General features: G+C 46.5%; 1 protein-coding gene across 1 annotated transcript in view; it reads right to left on the reverse strand.

Moving 5' to 3' along the window:
- Positions 1–15,041, reverse strand: part of ACOXL (acyl-CoA oxidase like) — a 272,913-nt gene extending 257,872 nt beyond the window's left edge. Inside the window, 11 exon segments of the mRNA XM_045827274.1 lie at positions 1,217–1,258; positions 1,260–1,350; positions 4,761–4,833; positions 6,549–6,635; positions 6,944–7,020; positions 7,022–7,056; positions 11,235–11,333; positions 11,635–11,721; positions 12,234–12,432; positions 14,533–14,594; positions 14,919–15,041. Coding sequence (XP_045683230.1) covers positions 1,217–1,258; positions 1,260–1,350; positions 4,761–4,833; positions 6,549–6,635; positions 6,944–7,020; positions 7,022–7,056; positions 11,235–11,333; positions 11,635–11,721; positions 12,234–12,432; positions 14,533–14,594; positions 14,919–15,041 — 975 coding nt within the window.
- Between the last annotated feature and the right edge of the window lie 1,805 nt (positions 15,042–16,846).

Genomic DNA, 16,846 nt, shown 5'->3' on the forward strand with positions numbered 1-16,846 from the left:
CCTGGACCACATTTCTGTTCCATCTTCTCTACAGGGTAATTATAGGCTCATCTGGCTTCTCTGCTTTTGCTTCTTCCTGGAGTCCTGAAAAAGCTGAAATGTCTGCTATTACAGACTCAGAAAAGCTGGTTTCCTCAGCATTTGATGCTCTGTGGGTGCCCTGGCCTCACCCCATGCCTGCATGACAAGCTTTTCCTGGGGCCTCCTTCACCCCTCAGATGGTTCGGCAGAGAGGACCACACCTCACGCAGGACCTCAAACTGCACACCCGCCCACCCCCTTCAAGGGCCACAGAAACACAGACACAGGAGGCAGTGCCCCTGGCAGGTGCAAGGTCACTGGCTCTGCCCTGAGCATGTTTTCAGCATCACAGCTCTGCCCGCTGGCAGGAAGGGCACCCACAGAGAAGCTGGTGTCAGGCAGGCTTCCTGTAAACGGCGCAGACCTGGGAGAAGTGATTAAAGAAGAACATTCCTATTATTCAGACAACTGTGTGCTGATACTGGGCCTGGAATCAGGTGAAGGAAATTTATTCCTTGTTGTTGGAAATTTATTCCTTGTTGATTGAGCTACAAATGTTAAGTTCATGGGTATCTTAATATTCTTCCAGCTTCACCAAAGTCACTAGCACTGAAAGCAGGCTTATCCCTCATGCACAGAGACAGAGAAGGCCCAGAGAACCCAGTGCTCAGTCCTGAGGGTGAGGAGGGGGCCTTCCAGGACTTTCTCTCTTGGCCCCTCTTTCCAAACCAGTATATGGGAGAGTGGGGGAAGGGGGAAGCAGAGAGGGCCTCTGGAGGCCTGGCCTCAGGGATCCAGCCAGTGGTGCCGATGCCATGTGCCCCAAAGGCCCTGTGAGCAGCAGCACTCCCCAGTGAACTTGGCCAAGACCCACCAGCCTCACCCGCTCAGGGCAGCTCTCGGCTACGTTTCCAGCAGATGTGCTTGTCCTAAACAACGCATTCTCCCCAGGTCACCTATGTGACACCCACAGCAATCAGCAACACACAGCTGGGCTGGAGAGGAATTAATAGATCCTGTGGTATAGTGTGTATGAATGTTCTCTGTGTGTGGCCAACTGGCATCTCTGGTCTCCACCTCACAACCAGCCATGTTATACCAACGGTGCCTCAGGAAGCTCAGCTCCTGGAATTACAGTCCACACTGGAACATGCAGAGAATGAACAGTGAGGTAAATGAAATCGGCGTCAACTACCTGCATGGTGCCTACAGCCTGGAAAGTCATAGCCAGTCTCAAAAGGGGTCAGTGCTGCCAGCATCACACTGAATCTTGCATTCTTGTTCTTAGTAGGGGAATGGCACTGCCCATCTGGAGCCATGGAACTGAACCTGCAGGAGGGGAAGAGAGTGGAGTTAACAAAAGAGAAGAACATGGCACCAGCAGCAAAGAGGTCAGGCAGCTCCCACTGGCCCACACAGGAAAGTCTCACAGGGCTCCACATCCTGCAACCCCCCTCAGGAGACAGTAGGGTGGGGGCAGGGGAAGTGCCTTCCCAGGAGATGCTCACAAAGGGAAAAGCAGGTCTCCCACCACCACCCACCGAGGACTCAGCAGTGGCCCCTCACAAAGACAGGCATGAGGGCTGCCATGATTAAACTAACACCAGAGCCTGAGTGTGAAGACCGCCCATCAATCCACTTCTTCATTGTTGAGATATCCACATACCGCACAACTCGCCCCTTTAAAGCATACAATTCAATGGTGTTTAGTATATTCACAAAGCTGTACAACCACCTGCCACTTTCTAATCCCAAAACATTTCATCACCCCAAAAGAGAAACCCCACACCACACTCCCCACTGGTTGTCCAGCTTCAACAACCATTCATCTACTTCCTGTCTCTATGGGTTTGTCCATTCTGGAGATTTCAGATGAATGGAATCATACCACATGTGGATTTCGTGTCTGGCTTCTTTCACTTGGCACATTGTTTTCAAGTTCCATGTGTGTCGTAGCATGTATGTAAGTACTTCATTCTTTTTTATGGCCAGATGGTATTCCATTGTATGGCTCTGCCATATTTTGTCTATCTACTCATGAGTTTATGAATATTTAGGTTGTTTCTACTTTTTGGCTATTATGAATAATTATGCTATGAACATTTATGAACAAGTTTTTATGTTGTCAATATGTTGTCAATTCTTTTATGGACAATGTTCTCAGACACCCTCAGGAGTAAAATTGCTGGGTCATAAGAAAACTTTAAAGTTTTACAGAACTTCCAGCCTTTTCCAAATCAGCAAGACCATCTTACATCCTCACCAGGAATGCATGAGGATTCCGATTTCTTCACCTTGTCTACACTTGTTATCATCAGTCTCTTGCTGCAGAGAGGCAAGTGGGTGTGAAATAGCACTTCGCTGTGATTTTGATGGGCATTCCCTAGTGACAGTGATAGTCGGCATCTTTTCGTGTCCTTATTGGCCATTTGTGTATCTTCTTTGGAGTAGTGTCTATCTGATTTTTGCCCATGTTTTAATTAATCAGGTCATATGACTTTTTTTATTATGGAACTTGTACTAGTTCCATTTATAGTCTGGATACTAGCGCCTTATGCTCTATGTGAGTTGCAAATGTTTTCCCCCTTTCTGTGGACCACCTTCTTGTTTTCTTCATTGTGTCCTTTGAAGCACAAAAGTCTGTTAATTTTGACGAACTCAAATTTACCTATTTCTTTTCTTTGATCGCTTGTGCTTTCGGTACCACATCTAATTATAAGTCATTGCATAAACTAAGGTTATGAAGATGTACATCTTTGTTTTCTTCTAACAGTTTTACAGTTTTAGCTCTTACACTTAGTCTATGATCCATTCAGTTCATTTTTATATATGCCATGAGGAAATGTTTCAACTTTATACTTTTGCATGTAAATATCCAGTTGTCCCAGCATTATTTGTTAAAAAAACTTCTTTCCTCATCAAATTGTCTTGGAAGCCTTGTTGAATATCACTTGACCATAAATGTAAGAATTTATTTCTAGACTTTCTGTCCTATGCCACCGTGTGTATGTACATCCCTATGCCCATGCCACCCTGTCGTGATGACTGCAGCTGTAGTAAGTTTTCACATCAGAAGTGTGAGTCTGCACCTTGGTTCTTCTTTGTCAAGATTGTTTTGGCTATTCTAAGACTTTTACATTTCCATACAAATTTTAGGGCCAGTTTCTCCATTTCTGCAGAAAAAGGCAGCTGGGATTTTGATAAGGATTTCACTGAATCTGAACGTCTAGTAACTGGCCCATCTTTGATAAAGTGATAAACCAGCACCCCCAAAGTGGGACTCCTCCCTCAAACATCTGTGTTGCTCCTGCTGTTCTGTACTACGTGTGTGTGTTGGGGGGGGGGTGTACCTTAAATGTCAATGGAATGGCTTTAAAATCAAATCTTACTTATCAAAGAATATTCTATAGGCACTCATGTCTTCTACAGATTATGTAGCCCCCTATCATTTTTCTTTCTGGCTTAACCCACTTTCTAATCCCTAGTGCATTAGATGAATGCTAAACCAGTAGGTTCAGCTTCCAGCACAGGGCTGTCCAGGCCACTGAGATCTGGTAGGGAAGGTGAGATACGGGGAGCCCACCACCTATACCTCTGCTGCCCTCCTCCCCATCTCCAAGTGGAGTGATGCCATAAGCGACCAGGAAATACACAGGTGTTGAGGCTCACGGACACTGGCAGCTCCTGGGGGGCCTGAAGGCTTCACCAGGGTAAGTGCAAAGAAGCTTTTGTTATTTCCAATTCAAGGGTAGGAGGAGAGTTAACAAAGAGAATTTGGTCCATTTTAAGTTTGTTTCCCCCACATTTTTCCTAAACTTTTGGCATCTACAACTTTATCTGCTACCAAGAACTTGCAAGGAACAAAAAGGAGCAAAGTGTAAAAGGGAAATCTACAGGAAAGTGGAGAATAAGCCTGGTTGGGGGGAGCTTTTTACAAATTTAAATATGACTGTGACTCAGGATTTTAGCTGGACACATGAAATGCTGGTGAGAAAAGCAAAGTCACCGGTGTTTCTAAGCATCTGTGAAGAGCACTGTGAACCCTGGACTGCACCTAGAGAAGCCACGGTCACCTCCCTGTTTGAACTCCTGGCCTGCACTGAGGAAGCTGGGAAGTGACACTGAGCACCTGTGACATTATCTGTGCTAGTTTTAATCTCTGACACTGAAAAGTAGTGTCCTACTTTCTGCCACCCGCAAGGGGGACAATAGCACCTATTCATTTATGACAGAAAAAAAAATTAAAGGAAACAACCTAAATACCCAACAATAAGGAGTTAAGTTAGAGAATAATTTATTTAACAGATAAATTACAGATAATTTATTTAATAGTCTTTGATGGCAATGTTAAAAATGATGATACATGTGTGTATTTACTGTTGTACAGAAACATTTGATATATAATGTTAAACAGAGATTACAGGTTACAAAGAATAGAACTTATGAGTGGATTTCATTCAGTAAAAATTGAAGATATTTCTCTCTTTTTTCCTGGAGAAAATTCTAAAAAAATACATTAAAGTAGAATACACACTATGTCTGGGTAATAGCGTCTTGGATAATTTTAATTTTTTTCTATTTGTTTATCAACAGTTTCCAGTTAGTTGTTAACAAACTTGCAGAAGTGGTTGTGAGAACAAAGCCTTGATGTGCAGCCCATGAGTTGGAGAGCCAGCCCCCGGCGGGGGAGCAATGAGATCATACACACAGTGAATCTGAGTTAAAGAGGAGCTACTCACTTATCCAGCAGGTGGTCCCCTGGTACCTGAACCTTGTCAAATATTAAAATCCCATTAACCACACCATGCAGACCTAGAGAGAGCAGAACAGACATAGAGATGCAGGGGACAAAGCCAGACCAGCATCAGAACTACTGTTCCTGCTATTCCCAGGCCTGCCTCCACTCAGATGCAAAGCCCCTTTCCAGAAGTGTTAATGCACTTTAGTTGGGCTGGGGGTAGGGTGCTCTTTGCTTGTTATCTTGAATAGCTGTGCCTTCCTGGGGCTCAGGTGGGGTCTCTGGGGGACACAGCCGCCTACCGAGCAGTGGCTGTGACTAGGAAAAGGGGAGCTCTAGGCAACAGAAAGAGTGTCAGACTGAACACAGAGAGGAGGACAGCCGTCACTCCCCCAGGGATGCCGAACTCCAGTTCCCTTCCCCCGAGATGCTCTGTCCCAACACACGGGGTAAATTTGTCAAGCAAAGACCTAAGACAAGAAAGACAGCCACAAGGACAAGGATGGCAGTGAGTGGGTCACCTGGTCCCCTGGGAGGTTTTTGAAATCTGCTAACCTCTTTCCTCATGATGTCGTCAGAACTGGGGTCCACTTCTGGTTCCTCTCACCCTTGGGGAACCTTAGTCTGGGGGAAAATATCTCTATTTAGAACATGGCCCTTTGACAAGAACACACCTGAATTTAGGAGCTCCCAAGACCACCAAGCAGGGTTTCTGAGGTGGTGGTGTTTCAACGTCCGGGCCCACTTCACAAGAGCTGGGCCCTCCCCTCTGCTCTCAGTACCACTGACACTGGAGGCACCTTCAGGAGGCGGGGCCGGTGAGGGCCTTGGTCCCCCCGGGAGACGCATCTAAAGCACTCCCAGACATGCCTGCAGCCCATTCCCGTGGCCACACAGCAGTCAGTGACCAGTGGTCGAAAATCTTGAAGGGGCCAGGGTAAGACCACCCTTCTACCAAAAGACTGTCTTCTTCCCCACTCTCTTCCCCTGCCCTTTCTTTTCTTTATTTTCTTCTCCCCGCACCTGTTTTTTGGCTTGGCTTGGCCTTGGCTAGGGATGACCAATGAAGCCCATGGTGTGGCCCTCCTCCACTGAGTGCTATGGGTTGAACTGTGTGTCCCCCAAAATCATATGCTGGAGTTCTAACCCCCACTATCTGTGAATGGGACATTACTTGGAGATGGGATCTTTACAAAGGCAATCAACTTAAAATGAGGTCATTAGGTTAGACCTTAATCCAAGTGACTTGTGCCCCTATGAAAAGGGGAAATGTAGACACAGACCAATGAAGGCAGACAGACACCTATAAGCCAAAGATGGGGGCTTGAAACAGACACTTCCTCACAGCCTCAGAAGGAACCAACCCTGCTAACACCTCAATCTCAGACCTAGGGCCTCCCAAACTAGTCCACCAGGTCGAGCTTAGGACTTATCAAGGACCTCATGTGTACCGATACCAGGCTGGTGGCTTAGGGGCAGGAAAAGGAGAGCCTCAACCTGCCCTCTGAGAGCCCACAAGTCCAAGGACAGAGGGGATGACGCAACCCAGCTCAGAGCTGCCTCATTACTAGGGAGCCTGCGAGGCTGGGAGGAAGCAAGACCCATGCACGCTTCTAAGCGGCACTCCCCAACATTCTCTAACAATGGTACAGAAAAGACTCTAATCAGGCCTCGAAGTCAGAGTCTTCTGCCTCTCTGTTTTGGAGAACTGGGCTGGACACTCCTTAGGTGGGGTGGGAGCAGGCAGGAGGTGCAAATGAGGCCAGGACAGAGTCTCCTGGGGACTCACCTTCTTTGTACGTCATATCAACCATAGTCACTCCTGGGTACAAGCTTCCATTTTCATTGCAGACAGGAGCGATGAAGCAGTGGGACCCTAAGGAAGGCAAAGAGATGGTGACTAAATTCTGCTTCTAAAGATAGGAGTAAAGCCTTACAATTTCCTGGAATAGGACGCAGTTATGTCAATCCCAAAATCCATTCAGTTCTATGTGCACAGCAGATAAGAGTGTATAACATCTAAATGCCTGATAAATTTTATCATCGCGTATATTTAGGAGGTAAAGGCAGTACTGAGTCCTTTATAAGATACATGCAGCCCTGTGAGTGGGTTTTCAGGGTGAAGTGCTCACTGGAGAGCCGTGAGAGTGAAGAGAATTGTTCTCGTTTTCAGTGGTGACCAACCTTGAGACCTTCCATGTACAATGAGCTAGGTGAAGACCATGGTGTAGCTTCCATACATGGCATTTCTGGTGTACATCCTCAGAGTCTTCACACAGTGTGTGGATCACACACTCCTACAGAAACAGCAAATCAACAGCATCCATTCTCAAAGCTCATTTAGACACCTCAGCTCAGTGCACGGACGACTGTGAAACAGACTGGCATCGTGAAGTACACACACTCAGGTGACTTCACGGCAAAGGAGGAGACAACCAAAGTCATCTGGCTCAGTCTTGTGAGGTCAAGGCCACTGTAGCATCACCTCAGTTCACACAGCTCACCTCCATCTCCCCTGTGAAAATCACTAGAATTTAAAGCACTTTTTCAAAGAATCTTCCAGTCAAGAAAGTGAGTTGCCAGTTTTCATTGGATAAAGGTATCCGTCCCTCCTTTCTGGTCTCTCCGTGGTCTCTCCGTTATAACGTTGGGCTGGCACGTGTGCTGTCACTGAGACCACCTGGCTTCAGTGTCTCACAGCTCTCTTCTCTTATCAACATCTTTCTCTCTACACTGCTTCACACTGAGGCGTTGACTTTTAAATAATCCAGCACCCAAGCCACTAAAAGCCCTGTAATATGTGTTTGCTCTCCACACACCCCTCCTCCCCAAGCAGCCCGCCTATGAGGCTCACAGACAGGATGGACATCCAATGACCGGGGCCCGTGTTGAACGAGTCCACATCTATGTGTTTACTTTCATCTCCCAGGCATCGCTCCTTCGAGACAAACTGCTTGTCCTCATGCCTGCCACTGTCATGGGTCCATGAATATCCCCGCCTCCAGGGGCAGGGTCTGTCATTCAAACAGCAACCAACTAACCAAAGGCCAAAAGAGAATGCTCAACGCCAGCAAAACTAACCAGCAATCTTGACCTGTGCCCACTGCTGCTTAGGCTCTCAGCCCATACAATTTTGAGTTTTATTAAAAAAAAAACACCTCAGTTAAGGCTTTCGATGGCCATTTTAGAACCTGCCTCTCCATTTACTTAATTGATAAATAAGATAATAAAAGGTTCCTCAAATAGGTTCAGACTTATAAGCCCTTAGAACCATTTGTAAATGATTCTCAATCTTTTAAGAAAAAGAATCTTAGGATGTGTCACACAGATTGTCTCTATAACAGATTGAGGATTTCAGCTCAAAACACTGAAAATAACACTGTTCTGGGAGAAGTAGAAAGAAAATGCAGAGTTTTTAAGTCTCTGCTCAGAACTTGTTTTTCTTTTCCTTACTCGCTGGAAGCCAGCAGTACAGTATCACAATGGAAATGTCCCCCATAATCTGTTGAATCTCTCTAATTTGGTTCATCACCTGGGTTACTCTGAAACATCTCATCTAGGACAGGCTGACCGGAACTGCCAACTCTGAATAGGTACCCTGCACAGGTAGGGGCGTCCAGGGAAAATGCACCATTTAATTGGAGCCGACAACATTGAAGATGTGACTGAACTAAACCAACAAGCTATTGATCATGGAAAGATTATCTCAGGTTTCAGATTTTAAAGTACATAGATTCCACTTTCCTTCTGGCCAAGAAATACAGTCTTGAAGCCTAAGAAAACCTGCTCTGACATATGTTTGCACAGGGAAAGTTTTCACATGTGCAAGGGCTTTTCAGAGACATAAATGGACATGGCTGAATCCTCTTAAGTCTCCAGAGGCTGCCGTGGTCTTGGTGGGCCAGCCAGGACTTCTTAAAGAAAGGAACCATTTGAGGCTAACACAGTACAAACAAACAAACAAACAAACAAACAAACAGAAAACAACAACAGCCCTTGTGGTAAGGGGAAGCGTGAACCTCAAGGGAGGAAAAGGGAGTAGCAGAAAACCACTAGCCTGGCAGGAAAGATCTGGTGGGGTGGGAAAGAAGACAGGAGGCCACCAGTCCCCATAAACACTGATATGCTCTGGGAAAGGAGGTTTGTCACTTCTGGCAAAGACACTTGCTTTGGAAAGTTTGCATCAGCCAAGACACCGGCGTTGTAGCTGGATCTACATAATGCACACCATGTGTGTCGGTTCCTGTTACGAGTCTTTGCTGAGGGCCAGCAGATTGGTCACTGCTATAGGTTCCAAAAATTAAGATGCCTTTCTCCTGAGAGATTTTAGCCTCATTTATTTTTATATTTAGCATAGAGTATAAAAATAAAACTCTCTCTTACCTCTTAAATATCCATACCACCACCTAACACCCCTCCTCCAAAAATAAAACAAACACAGGGGAAGGAATAACCAAAAGCTGCGAGAGATGGAAACAGTCCTTGAGGGAGCGAAGGCTCACTTGATTCGCCATCACAGCTTACAGGGAAGTGAAGGGAAAACAGAAACCAACGCAGCAGAGATCCACCCCCTCTATGTCATCCTCAGGAGACATGGGTTCTCCAGAGTCCCTCATCATTGTGCCGTCACGTCCACAGCTCCCCCACTGACAGAAGGAGCTCCCAAGGCATGCCATAAGTCATTTATGCCGTCTAGGAAAAATGGAACCAGCACAGGGAAGTGATTTTTGTGGAAAAAAATAACTGTAGGATGCAACAAATAAAAAGTCTAGGTGAGGGTTTTTTCCCTTTAATGACAGCAAGGTGACCTCAATACCATGGTTTAGGGAGAAGAAAAATGGGCCACCCCAAACCCAAAACATGTTCAGTCAGCACCCACCACACTGCAGGGAAGCTAAACTGTTATGGACGATTACACCAGAACCTGAGACTCGCTCACGACTACACAGCCATAGTCAGTTTCTCCGCCGCTGTGAGCCTCAGTTTCTCCATCTGTCACACAGGGGCAATAATATCTCCCTACGAGATCACAGAATGGTTAACAACATGACATGGAGCAGGATAACCCTGGTGCCCAGCACACACGTGCCCAACGAGCAGAAGCATCTCACCAACACTTTGTGGGGCTGTCGCGAGGGAATGTGGAACACTGAACGGGCATCTAACACAGAGTCTAGCACATGGAGAGCGGTCACTAAATGGTAGTCCTCACTCTTGTTACTATCATGACCTTGGACACCACCAGCTGCTGAAAACAACCAGCAGTAGAGCAAGAGGAAAGGCGGGGCACCCCCAACGCAACCCTCACCTGACTGTGTCGTCCTAAACACTGACACCCAGCACGTGTGGGTCAGGAAGACCCGCTAATGAAGACCCAGACTCCAAAGGGCAAACTCAGCAAATGTGAAGACCAGAATGCTAACCACACACACGTGCACAGGCCACACCCACACTCATGTACATGCTTGCACATTTGCATGCACACAAACACATTGCTAGAACTTCAAAGTGTATTTATTCCTCTGCATTTCTTATGGATACCCAATACCAAATGGGAAACTACAAAGGAGAGTGAAGTAAGCAAACATTTGCTTTCTTTATTTATGGGGAGTAGGAGCTCAAGGATGGGGGAGGGATTTGCAGAGCAGGGTTTCAAAAGGCCAATGTGACCCACACTAGAAACAGATCCACTGACAGGGTCTCAAGAAACACTGTGTGGGGTTTTCAGTTTTGTTCTTTATTTTCAGAGAGATAGGAAGGGAGGGAGAAAGAGAGGGAAGTATCAATTGGTTGCCTCTTGCAGGCACTCAGACCAGGCACTGAACCTGCAACCCAGGCATGTGCCCTGACTGGGAATAGAACCAGCGGCCTTTTACTTTTCGGGATAATGCCTAATGCAGTGAGCCACACTGGTCAGGGCTCGAGAAACATTTTTTAATTAACAAGAAGGGAAGGAAAGCTCTTGGAGTTCATCACATGTAATAAAGATAGGAAAAGTAAGATTGATTAGTGAAATGTTTGCTTTAGTTGTCATATGAGTTTTCCCACAGGTCACAGGTAAGGAAATGGCACCGTGCCGGCACAGAGGACCCCCACTCCGGGTAAGGAAGAGCCAGCACAGAGAGTGCCCTCCTGCCACACAGTGCAACTGATGGAGAGTACCAACGACAACAACACCTCTTCCAGTCATTCACCCACTAGCATGAGGAAAGACCCCCAAACGGCCTCTGCACTGTCCTCACAATGTTGTCTCAGGCATTACTTAACTGCATGTAAGGTTCTCAGAGTGGCGCCCACCACCACATAGTAGGTGCTGTGTAAGTGCTGACTAGTATTAGACCTGTTGTGAACCAGAGGGCCTCCTGCCAGAGGGCACACACAGAGAGCATGAGGCTGGACTCGGTCAGAGGGAGAACCTGGTTCTGTGCCGCTGTCCTACTGCCTGGAACCGCGACACAACACAGAGAACCCTCGCCTGTGCAGACAGGTCAAAAGTGGCTTTGGTCTGGAGCCCTCTCACGTTCCTCCCATGGCCCCTCTCAGTCATTGCCATCGTCCCAGTGTATCTCTGCTCCTGGGGTTTACTAGACATTAAAAGGAGATTTGCTGGGCAGGTGGCTGCTCTAACTACAGACCTGTCTGACCATTAAGAATGTCAGTAAGAAAGAGAGGTGACAGCTAATGTGATGTTAATGAAATGACAGGGTTACACAATTCAAAAAAGAGAGTGTGACATTCTCATTCCAAACAAAACTCTGGCTGACACTAGTTCTCTGATTCATATTTTTTTCTGCACACAAACAAGCTCCCCCTAGCTACTGTGAATTTTTACAGCTCTCCATAAAAGAAGACATCATTTGAGGTACATGCCCTACCTGGAGTGACTGAAGCCACTTAGCTACACGTCCTGGGCTTCCAAGATTCCTGACTGCACCACCAAATAGCCAACAAATTACTCTACACTGGAAACAAAGACGATACAGGCCATTGTCACCAACAGTCAATGACTGAATGATAGCTGGCCCTGCTGCTCAAACCCCTTTCAAGGAGCATCTGTTAAGCTCATGGTGCCGTCACAAGGCTTATGTGGCCTCCCTTCCTTGCCTGTCAGGCACCAGGTCTTCTCTGCAGCCATGACTCAAGGTCCTTTCTCTCAAGAGGCCACTCCAACAGAAGAGAGTACCATTTCTCCATCCAGTGACTATTTTGAATGTTCATTCTGCCTGTCTGCTCAGGGTCCAGCTCGGTGCCTAGAATGGAAGACATGGGACCAAGAAGCAGGAAGGGGACGGAGGAGGTGCTGCTGCAAACAGGCAGGCATGCAGGCAGGCACTCCGCCAGGCCGAGGCAGGCTGGGTCAGACCCCCATTCAGACACCCACTGCTGCGGGACCTCAGACAAATGACACAGGAGCCTCAACCCCACATCTGACAATGAAGTGAACAGTGACCACCCCATGAATGAGCACCCATACCTTCCAGGCACTGAGCTCCATACACATGAGGTCACTGGTTCTTGTGACAACCTGGAAAACATCATCATCGCCACTTGACAGATGAGGACTCTGAGGTTCAGGAGAGGGAAGTGACCAGGAAAGGCTGCACTGGAGGAAATGGGCAGGGCTAAGGTTCAAACCCGGGCTGCCTGACATGGAACAGCATTCCATGAAGTTGCTGCAAGGATTTGGTGAGGGTCAGTAGCCAAGACTTTGGTCCTTCATAAACCCTAAAACCATTATACCACCTAAAAACATAATAATTCTGCCCTGGCTGGTGTGGCTCAGTGGATTGAGTGCCAGCCTGTGAACCAAAGGGTAGCCAGTTTGATTCCCAGTCAGGGTACATGCCTGGGTTGTGGGCCACATCCCCAGTAGGGCGCATGTAAGAGGCAACCACACATTGATGTTTTTCTCCCGCTCTCCCTTCCATTCTCTAAAAATAAATAAACAAAATCTTTTTAAAAATAAAAATAAAAACAATAATTCTTTAATATTGCCAAATAATCAATGTACAAATTTCCCCAACTCACATGTAATTTTCTTTTACAGTTTGTTGTTTGAACCAGGATCTAAATAATGTGCACACATTGCAATTGGTCAGAATATCTTTTAAGTCTGCTTGGACCACAGGCTGCCTCCCCCGCATTCAGCCAAACGTTCCCTACAGGACTCAATGCACCAGGCTCAATGCCAGACCCTGGAGATTTGGAGAAGAGGGCCCTGTCCACAATTCAGAGACACTGTGGAGATTTCCCAGGTCACACTCCACCAGATCTGACTGAGGAGAAGGCAGGTGGAGAGGCAAGATGGATCCTGAGTGTAGCCCAGGGTCCACGAGTGTTTCTGAGTGGAGGACTATTTGTTGCATCTCAGCTGAATTTCTTCTATCTGGAGCCACAGCTGATGCATCCAGAAGGGAAGAGACCCTGACTGGCTCAAGTCACAGGGAAGCCAGTCTGCCCCAAAGGACGTCATGGTGGGTGCCCTCACCACAGTTGGCAATCATGAATTTCTTTGTTTTTAATTTTTATATATTTTTAAATGACTACACTGCAGAACAGAAAAATTGCCACCTTGGACTCACCAATGATGAGTCCAAGGTGGACTCCTAGCTCCTTGCTCCTAGCTCCTAGCTTCCACCTAGCTCCTTGTCTGACCATTCTCTCTTCATGTTCTAGTTATGATTGTCCCCTATGGGAACATCAGACTGGAGGCTTGGACGCAAGAACTAATTCTGAGGCATAGGGGTGTCCACAAGGAAGGGAGGGCACATGCAGAGCCACAAGAATGACCCTCTGCTGGGGGACTCAGGGTACCGTGAGGGGCCACAGCAGTCACGCACTTCGAGCTGCCCTGCTCCCCACCTTTGCTGAGCTGGAACATGCAAAGCAAGCCCCACAGGGCAGTGCCGTTTTAAACCCATGTGGTTGCCACAATGGAGAAGTCTCAGACTTCCCAGTGCAGTGCACATCCACACAAAGGAATCCCACACAGCAGTTGAAGCGAGCAAACTCCCACTGTGTGGCATTCTCAAAATGGCAAAATTATGAAGACAGAGAACAGATTAGCAGATGCCAAAAAAGCAGAGGTGGTGGGGGCTGTAGGTAATGGCAAATGGGTGGCACTGTGCATTTCGGTGAAACAGTTCTATATCCTGGTTGTGGCAGTGGCTGCATGAATCTATATATAGGGCCACACTGCACAGAACCACACACACAGACACACAAACAACTGAGTGAGTGTAAAAGCTGTGAAATCTGATTAAGATCAGCAGTCTAGTTAACATACTATGTGAGTTGATGTCCTGGTTTTATACTGGACACAGCTATGTACAGTATCGCCACTGAAGAAAACTGGGTGAAGAGTTCTCATGACTCTGTGTACTACTTTTGTAGCTTCCCATGAGCATTATTACAGTAAAATAAAAACAGTTTAAAAAATAAATATAAATTCAGTGGCAAACAGCCATATGTATCCATTTGTGATAATATTTAAGTGAAGAATGTAAATCACAAATGATTATACTGTTATTATAAAATTGAACAAATAAAAATAATTGATTGACGCAATACAAGAAAAGCAAAGAAAACACAAATACAGGATCGAATGTAACAACTAAAGAGAAGGTTGGGAGATGGGTTGTAAGCAGTACCCTTTTACAAACATCTGTTCCCATAAATAGACTCGTACCTGCAGGATTCTGATCCTACTCCTTTTCATTCAAAACCAAGTGTCAGTTCACGAAGGGCAGGTGTCCAGTCCCTCTCACCATCACTGCGTGGCTGCCTCTGCTGTGCAGAGGACTTCTCCTGTAACAAGGCTTCGACTGCCAAAATTCTATTTCTCTGCATGAAAACAGGACAGACCAATGTCAAGGTTTCTTTATGGTTTTGACCTTCTGAATTAACATTTTTTATAATAAACATTTATAATAAAAATGCAACACAGACAAGTTTTTAAATGAAAATTAATCCCATCATCCTACATACTGTATTTTTTGAGCTGTAAGATACACTCCCCCGCCCCAAATTTGGGAGGGAAAGGGGTGTGTGTCTTATAGTCTGAATATAGCTCACCTGGCTCGCTGTGGCAGCGGGGGCAGGGGGAGGGGGTGGGCAGGCAGCAGTGGAGCAGGGTCACAGGAGGCAGGAGCAGGATTACAGGAGGCAGGAGCAGGGTCACTGCTAGCAGGACTGGGGCAATGCTGTGGCCCTGGGCTGGGAGGAGTGGGTGTCCTGGCAGTGCAAAGCAAGGGAGGCAGGAGCAGAGTCCTCGCTGCGGCATACTATAATGCTAGAAGGAGGGTACAGGCAGTGCAGGGTACAGGCAGTATGGGCCTGCAGTGCCCATACATGTCTCCATCATGTGACTGGTGTGTCCCCCATTAACATTAACATAGGCAAATTCCACTGCACGGTCACCTGTCAATGTGGCCCTGCAGCTGTTGCAAAACTACAGCTCCCACCATGCTTGGACAGATTGGAATGATGGGAGTTGTAATTTGGCAACAGCCGCAGAGCCACACAGGTTGTACAAAACTGCTGTCCCCATACAAGAGTGTTGCACAACCTGTGGCCCTCCAGCAGCAGATCCCCCCCATAACAATATCAGCAGCAGATCCCCCCATAACAGTGTCAGCAGCAGATCCCCCCATAACAGTGCACCATCCACTGATGTTCTCAGGTACGGTGCCCCCAGAAATATGAAGAACACAGTGCTGACAGTTCTGTCATTACTGTATTTTGTTGTAGAAAGATACCATAGCGTACCATAGTCTCCTGCTGAATCTACTGTAATTGTGGAAAAATGTCCAAGAAGAAAAGGATTTCATATAAAATCCCTTTGAAACTGGAGGCAGTGAAGTACATGGTAGCCAAAGAACATGGGAAAAGAGCAGCGGAGAGACACTCTGGGCCACCTCCAACTGAAAAAAAATGATACAGGAATGGAGGAAACAGGAGCATCAACTGCAAAAAAACAGACAAATGAAACAATGTTTTTGTGGGCATGCTGCAAAATGGTCACAGTGAGAAGTGGCTGTGAAAGAGTGGATCACATCAAGGAACAATGGCTTTTCAGTATCTACAGGAATGATCATATGTGAAGCCAAACGTCTTGCTGCAGGGAAAGGCGTTGAGGACTTCACTGCATCACCATCATGGTGCCACAGATTTATGAAGAGATGTGGCCTTGCTCTGCGCACCAGAACAAGGATTGCACAAAGAATGCCTATAGAATATGAATCCAAGATTGTGTCTTTACACAAATTTGTACTGGATGCAAGAAAAATGGATTTGAAATAAGCCAGGTTGGGAACATGGGTGAAGTCCTGTTAACCTCTGATGTTCCATCAAACAAGACTGTTGATGTGAAAGGTGCCAAGACCGTAACCGTGAAAACCTTAGGGCATGATAAAACCCACTACACAGTTGTGTTCTCCTGCTGTGCAGATGGCACCAAACTGTCACCAATGCTGATTTTCAAGAGAAAAAAAAAACATTCCAAAAGAGGCAATCCCAAGAGGAGTTATTGTTCATGTTCATGACAAAGGATGGATGGATGAAAATGGCATGAAGATATGGATAGAAAAAGTGTGGTCCAAATGTCCTGGAGGGCTTCTGAAAAAACCTGCTCTATTAGTGCTTGACCAGTTTAAGGCACATCTCACTGAAACCACAAAAAGGACATTTAAAGAAGAGAAAACCCATCTAGCCGTAATTCCTGGGGGCTTACCAGCCAGTTGCAACCTTTGGACATTTCCATCAACAAGCCATCGAAAGTTCTCATGAGAGAAGAGTGGAACAAATGGATGGCTGCTGGAGATCATGATCTGACACCAACTGCAGGAATGAAGAGGCCCACTATTACCCAAGTTTGTGAGTGGGTGAAAACCTCCTGGCAGTCAGGTAAGGATGAAACTGTTGTGAGGTCCTTCAAAAGATGTGGCATCAGCAATGCTTTAGACAGCTCTGAAGATGACATCCTCTATGAAAAGAGTGAAGACAGTGACACTAGTGAGTCTGAGGAACTGAGCTCCATAAACCAGGACAGTAGTGACAGGGAGTTCTTGGGGTTCCCTGATGATTAGA

Source organism: Phyllostomus hastatus, unplaced genomic scaffold (assembly GCF_019186645.2).
Source record: "Phyllostomus hastatus isolate PE091 unplaced genomic scaffold, TTU_PhHast_1.1 phas_scaffold_78, whole genome shotgun sequence".
In the NCBI taxonomy this organism is placed as follows: Eukaryota; Metazoa; Chordata; class Mammalia; order Chiroptera; family Phyllostomidae; genus Phyllostomus; species Phyllostomus hastatus.